General features: G+C 33.3%; 1 protein-coding gene across 1 annotated transcript; it reads right to left on the bottom strand.

The window, feature by feature from the left end:
- Positions 1-1510: 1510 nt before the first annotated feature.
- On the bottom strand, positions 1511-4372 carry LOC112144552 (the record flags this gene model as incomplete). Its single annotated transcript, XM_024269127.2, is given in 6 exon segments — positions 1511-2032; positions 2349-2447; positions 2809-2907; positions 3464-3537; positions 3802-3950; positions 4127-4372. Coding segments are annotated over 6 exon segments (687 nt in total). The 3' UTR covers positions 1511-1874.
- Positions 4373-7539: the final 3167 nt, after the last annotated feature.

Below are 7539 nucleotides of genomic sequence, written 5' to 3'. Positions count from 1 at the left end.
AGACTAGAGTAGTCAGAGTTCAGATGAGGGTCAGGGCAGGCGGCAGGAAAACAGAAATGAAGCAGGGTCAGGTAAACATAAGGTCAGGTCCAGAATGAAACGCTCTGTAAGGGAGGCAGGGTGGCATAAACAATAATTCGCACTGAGTGAGGCTCTGAGTGCTGCTTAAGAAGCAGTTGTGTGATTGTCAGAATGAAGACCGCTTAGCAGCATCCAGAAACTGAGTGCTGGGGAAGCTGGGAGATGAATTCCAGTCAGTAGTGCTCTGGAGATGGCTTCCACCGGTGACCAGAGGGGGAGACAGAGCTCTGACTACTGCAATTGTATCAGCAACCACAAATAATGATCTAAATAGAATCATTGTTAAAATATATCCCTATACCCTCACGAAAGATTACATATAATTTGATTCAAAGTTACAAGCTGGAAAGAGACTGAAAGGACAGGAGTGTGTTTGTTTTAATGTAAGTTATTCAGACTGAAACAAATGGATATACAGTCCAAAGTTCAGGTGGGAGGATTGAATATGTTTCTGTAAAGTTATAAGTCAAGCTAAATATTAATCCATCAGAGTGAACAATGATGAAGGTCTTCTAGGAATGTGATGATAGTTTGAATCAATTCTTCGTTGGGAAACTTTAGTTTAAAAAATACAGCATTTTTCAAGCATTTTTGCTGTTCAGATACATTTTAAGAAAGAAAACATTTAATTATCTATGGCTTTCTATTTAGAACACACATCATTATGACATCACAAGGGTGTCATCATCATCTCCCTCCCGCTCACTCATGGTGCAAAAAGAAATAAACAACTTTATTTTGCTATCAAAAATGTTTTTGTCTTTTTTGTCTGATTTTTGTTTTTATTTTTGTGGCTTTTAGTTTGAGTGTTGAAAGTCATGTCTGTCTGACACTAATTTCTTTTTAACTTTTGGTCTTCTCCTAATAATCAGCTCCTCAGATACTTTTAATCTTTATTTATTGTTGCCAAAATAACTACTACTTCTAATTATTTGCTGTTGGCTTTAACTGTATTCAGGAATGTGATAGAATGTATGTATTTGGATGACACAAGCAATGGGAAGATGATAGTTAGCTGCATTGATGTAGTATTGGATATTTGTAGTGTGGAGGACATGACCTGGAGGAAGCATGTTCAAATTTGACTAAATATGTTCAACTATCAAACCCTGAGGTAAACTGCATCATCGGTTCCTTTCAGATTCATGATCTTGAAATGATATTTAGGATGTACCTAATAATCCCATAAAATGTATCTTTTCTTTAAGCCTGTCAAAAATGATTTCCATGGTCTACAGCATCAAAAACTGCATAAAAAATACAACTAGAGCAACCTGTCAATCATTTTTAATGTTTTCAAGTAGCTCAAAACATCTTATTTTTTAATCAGTGTGCAGGTTGTCTAAAACTCTTTGTCTTCCATGTTTGAGCCCTAATTATTTGAGATTATTTTGAAAGAAAAAAAAACAACAAAAACTGAAGTCTCAAGTGTTGAGGAGAGGCAAAAACATATTTATTTCATTTTTTTGAAAAAGACATAAACTTTGACATTTTTTTTACCAGAAGAAAGCACACAGTAGAAGTTCTTAATTTATTCAAACTTTTGGCTGTAGTTTTCCGCACAATGACAGAAAAAGATGGGCAGACAAAGCAGTTATTATAAGGAGATGCCAAGTTACAGTTATTTTAACAGTTATTAAACTTTTACTTTAATACTCACTTAAAAACTTTTTGGTCAAATTGTTTTTGTTTCACAGCTACTGTATCCTCTTTATACAAGTTCACAGATTTGGTTTTCTGAATCAACATCTATGTACTGTGATGAAGTTTTACCAATAATTCATTGTTTAACTTCAGTAGAAGTAAGACCAGACCTTGTCTCTAAAACAATTATATATATCAATATACATGCCTGACATCCTTTCAGACATGGTTGATAAGATGTTATTTCCAAGAGCTTCGGCTTCTTCGTCAGATATATCATCATTGAGGATCTTGCAGTTGTCAAAATCTATGGGAAATTAAAAGAGGAGAATTAATTGATGGATGCATTATCTGTGAAATTTGCATATCATTTTGCAACAAATAAATAAAAGTTATTTATAAATAAATTAATTAATTTTATATTAATGAATGTTGGGAAAACAACACTCCTTCAGATACAAAATAGTAATATAATTATAAATATTATACGTTGTTGTTTTGATAACAACATATATATATAGTAATGCACTAAAATTAATTTACATTGTTATTTTCACATAATGCTGATTGAAATAATTTATGTATATATTAAGACATCAATAAATCTTGGATCGAGTTCTTACCAAATTCTGTGTTCAACTTCTTCATTGCAGACCAGCCAAGACACTGTGTTTGAGTCTCAAACTCCTTCAGTTCAGCATCAGAGACGCTCTTTCTCTTGCCTATTGGAGACATTTTTAATCAAAGTAATAACAATTAAACTCGCATCATTAAACCCTTGTGCGATCCTAGGCATTTTTACATCAAAAGTGGGGTCATCTGGACCCCACATGACAGTGCACTGAACTCTTTATTCCCATGGATTTTTTTATCTGCATTGGTGTCCATAGCTGACATAAAATCCTGTCCACCTTTGTCATGCAAGGGATCCCACATCAATGTAAAGGTGGAGTCATCTGGACCCCATTCTTCTTCCCCATCTGAATATTTTTTCTTGCTTTACCTGTTCCATCGGTATGAACTGCTATAGGTGAGACGTCAACAAACACATCAATACATGAGATGGAACCCCGCTCTACTTACTTAAAAGCAGGAGAGTGCCAATATAATCGTTGGACTTTACAACAATGCAGTCAGGACAACTTGTTTGCAAAAAAACATCTGGATCACCAGTTGGGGAATCTGTTGAAAACATTTACAGCTGTGGTTAGTAATATAATTTTTTCATATATCATTTTGTTGTACAATTTCTGCTGCAGTAAGGTGAAAAAATATTGCAGTATTTTTGATAATGATAAAAGAGAGAAATAAATTATTTAAATAAGGCATTGAACAATACATAATCCCAAATATTTTATTTACAATGTCATAGTAATATATATATATATTTTTTAGAAACATCCGCATAAGTTGTCAGTGTCATTTTATTTTGTCACAAAGATAATGATAGTGAAAAATCCCAGCATAATAAATAATTGTATGTAAAATAGTATTAAAAAATCACCGCTGTGTTAGAGGCCCTGAAAAAATGATTTTAATCCCTAGCGGCACCCCTAATGCACATCAAATGGCTGTGACTACAATTAAACAACTTTTCTACAAAACATGTTTGGATTCAAGCATTTGCGTTTTGGAGGAATGCCAGGGCTGATCTGACTTTTTGGAGACCTTGGGGCCCAGAAGACATATAATTTTTGAGCACTTCTGCAAAAAAATCTGTAAATTAAGAAAAACTCACTGTTGCTGTCAAGGTCCATCATTTTGCTGTTTTCATAGAAAAAGGCCTCAGTTTCATTGAAGCAGTATCCATACCTGCAGAGGATTTGTAGAAATGTAACATTAAGAAAGCAGTTTAAGCAGTTTTTTAAGGAATTGAGCAAACAAATCAATTAAATTGTATTTATATAGCCCAATATCACAGAAATAATTGCCTCATTGGGCTTCATGCCGGTAATTTTACAGAAGCAGAAGGTCGGTCATAAAATATAACCAATAGCTAATTGCTAAACTAAACAGACTAAAATGTTATCCTTGCCCTGAGTCCCTCCTTCCCAATTCTGAAAGAAAGATACTTACATTTTTACTTTTATGTTATAATCATAGGTGTTTGGTTTGTCCTTAGAAGTAATATCCATTGCAAGGCTTGGCCAAATTAAACTGTTGAATAAGGTGGTAGCCAAACAGGATTCTGAGGCAAAAGCAATCATGTGCCATCTCCCCAGCAGCTAGAAAACAAACAAACAAACAAAAAAAACATTATTTTTCTTAATATTCATACATTTTTGATTTTTTTTCATTCATTTGCAAAAAAAAAATCAAAAAGAGATGTCCTTTTAAATTAATTTAAACACAAAATTTTTTTTAAAAATTGCATTGATTGCAAAGTTTTAAAAATACTTACTTGTGGATTTTTGTCTGTGGGTGTCAGCAGGTTGTTACATGCCAGCGATGCAGGCTGGCATACTGAGACAAGACTCAGTACAGCAACAGCAATACATAAAATCTTCATCGCTCTTTAGCTTGCAACCTCCTGATGTGCTGCATGGACTCTCTCTGAGGTCTTCCTTTTAATGCTGTCTTTGACCAATAATGTTTCTGCAAAGTCTTTCCACCCCTGTCTGATAACGGTAAACCCTAGTGATATTACGGTAATAGTTCCTGTTTGTTTAAACTAAACACTGCTCTGCAAATACACATTCTGAACTCAACTCAAAGTTCAGTTTGAATAGAAAACCAGACAGAGCTTTTATCTTTGTTGCTAACTCATCTATAAATGCATTTTATCACATCAGTCAACCAAATGTGCAAATATACTTTCTCCTGTCATTATTTAACACAAATAACTTGTCTTGTATTTAATAAGCATTTCCAGTATCTGTGTGGAATGGTGCAACAAATAGAATGCAACTTGCAGCAAAAGGCCTTATGAGCCAGAGTTCAAGCCTATTATTAGTATGTGTTAAAACGAACTAAAATAAAAAAAAAATCTGTACTTGGTTAAAAGCAAAACATATATCAAAAATGGTTTATATTGAATGCCCAATGTTTCTCGCTGATATTTATGCGTCACTAATGCTAGCTTGAGACCATAAGCAGGGGTCTCAAGGAGGCTCAATACATGAACACAATGTTTCACATTTATATTTTCTAAACATTTGCAGATCCATTGAATATCTGCATTCCAAATCACACTTGAACTACTTGGTGTTGGTTCATCACATGCAGTAGAAGCAAAACATGCTTAACTTTGAGTTTACACATTGTGAAGAAAAATTCAAGGGGTGTGAAAACTTTTTTAGGCAAAGTAAATAATTTGGCATCTGTAGCAGTGAAGTCATGTGGCAACAGTTTGGCAAGAGGTTGTCTGAAGCACTGCCAGATATTGGCTGTACAATGCTGCCCGCTTGTGACTTCAATTCAAAATTGTATTTCTAGAATAGAGATGACCAATCTCAAATTACTTTAAAATAACTTACATTGGCAGGGGAAAATTTGTGCAATGTTGGTATAACCATTATTCCATCAGTAGTATTCTGTAACTATGTGTTATTTATTGTAATTTTCCTAGTGTCGAAAAACATTGATGCCACTAACAACCTTTAGTCAAGACCTAAACCGAGCCAGCAGAATTATTAGGGCTGGGTATCAGTTATAATTTCCAGAAACAATTCGATTCGATTCACAAGAGCCTGATTTTTTCCGATTCTTTCCATTCTTCAATTCAATTCAATTTTAAGTTTACAAATGTATACACATTTGTTTAGAAATACATTAAAAATCTACTATTTTATTTGAATATACTTATATTGATCTGATACAGTTCACATATTGTTAAATGTTTTAGTAAAATAATGAGATTGTTAATATCATACAGTATTACATAGGTTCTCTAAAGGAGAAGTTCTAACAAAAATGTTCAGATCATTAACATTGTTCTGCTTCTCCTGGAGGGCTTTTCAGTTTTGCCACTATTCACTTAAGTTCACTTTATTCAAGAAGAATGCAACAGTATGAGGGGAAAAACTACGTTTTAGACCACACATGGTTGCTTTAAAAATTATTTCCTTAACAGAGTTCGAAAAATGAATGCCTGTAAGTAAATACAGATGTTCAGATTTAGTCAGCAATCTATTTATTTGGTCAACCGAACGTTAGCATTACCCATCCTATGGGAAGTTATATTGAACGTTAGCATCAAGCTAGCAGACTTTAGCTTTATGTGCTAAATCAATGTATATCTTTTGTGAATTGGTTATTGATCTATTAAGCTTAAATCGACTCAAATCGGTTAATTGATTATGTATAAGACTTATACATACAGCCGGTTATCTTGATCATACTAACAATTTATTTTATCAATCCAGAATTTTAAAACTGTATGACCTTGTTGATTTTTACACTGCACAATTTCTATGCAGAGCTAGTGGGAAAACATTACCATACAATATCCAAAAATAGTTCTTAAATAAAGGAGGGTACAAATTGAGGGGATGCAGGAACTTCAAGGTCAGATTGATAAGAACCCCAAAGAAAAATTTCTGTGTTTCTGTGTGTGGCACTAAACTCTGGAACAAAGTAATGAGCTCAAACAATGTTCAAGCATTTATAAATTCAAGAAAATGTATAAAGAAACTCTAATTTCACAATCTGAAAATAAGAAGAGTTAAAGATCAACTTGTGTTTGAATAATTCCAAATGTGTGAATATCTAAACTTGAATGTGATAAAATAATCAAAGCTTTTTTTAGATACAATCAATGAGTTTTACATTGTGTAATATGTAGTCATGATTACTGAAAATTTCACAATTAATATATTATTATTTTTTTTACTTCATCCAAAATATGTAGCAATGATTACAGGATTATTGTTATTATGTGTTCTAATGATAATCAATAGTTATTACATATTGTGTGAACCATTAATGTTTACTGAAAATATATAAGAATTATTTCAGAGAATGATCAATAAGCACTCTATGGTTACTTTAAAACTTGATTTGAATGTGTAATGGTTCCTTTTCTGCATTAATATGATAAAAAAACAACCCCTGCATTTGATCTGATAAAAAACGGGAGTAACATAATTATGCAAAACAGTGAAATGAAGTAATTAAGTGGGGGTGGGATTATATAAATTTGCTTCTTCCCAGTCTTTTCAAGCAATAGGTCAAACTCTACTGACTTTAGTTAATTATCACAAAAATGTTAATGAACCAAATGTGACATAAGTGTGTTTTGTTTGTTTTCCATTTTCTAATCAATGCATTGTAATGAGTTTGAAATAATTGTGGTTTGTCCTGTATTTTTTATAGTCTATGCTTGAAATAAATCAATCAATCAATCAATCAAACCAGTGGTCTGCAACCTGCGGGTCCAGAGCCACATGTGGCTCTTTTATCTCTCCATGGTGGCTCCTTGGCCAAGCATAAAATATATAAGGAAGACTGCTGACCCAGGTCAGCCCACGGAGTCAGCAGCTTCCTGCTAAGGGCTGCATAATACTGTTTGGCACAGAGAGTCTGTTATTTTAAAGAGAAGTTTAAAAAAAAAACTTTTTGAGAGATGTTAGATTTAAAAAAAAATATTTTTGCTTTTGTTCGTGCCAAAAAGTTGACAAAATTCATATTTGTTATTTTAAAAAAAGAACGACATGACTGCAAATTTCTTAAAGGCTGAAGTTATGCAGCTCCTTTTATGTTATGATTAGTAGAAAACTAGCCCAAACGGCTCTTTCACTGTTAAAGGTTGCCGACCCCTGGTCTAAACAGATTAAAGACAGAAAGTGTGTGACAGTTTTGCGACAACTTTAGTGG

This window comes from Oryzias melastigma, linkage group LG5 (assembly GCF_002922805.2).
Source record: "Oryzias melastigma strain HK-1 linkage group LG5, ASM292280v2, whole genome shotgun sequence".
Lineage (NCBI taxonomy): Eukaryota > Metazoa > Chordata > Actinopteri > Beloniformes > Adrianichthyidae > Oryzias > Oryzias melastigma.
Note: the sequence above shows the minus strand (reverse complement) of the source record. Positions and strands in the feature narration are given on the sequence as shown.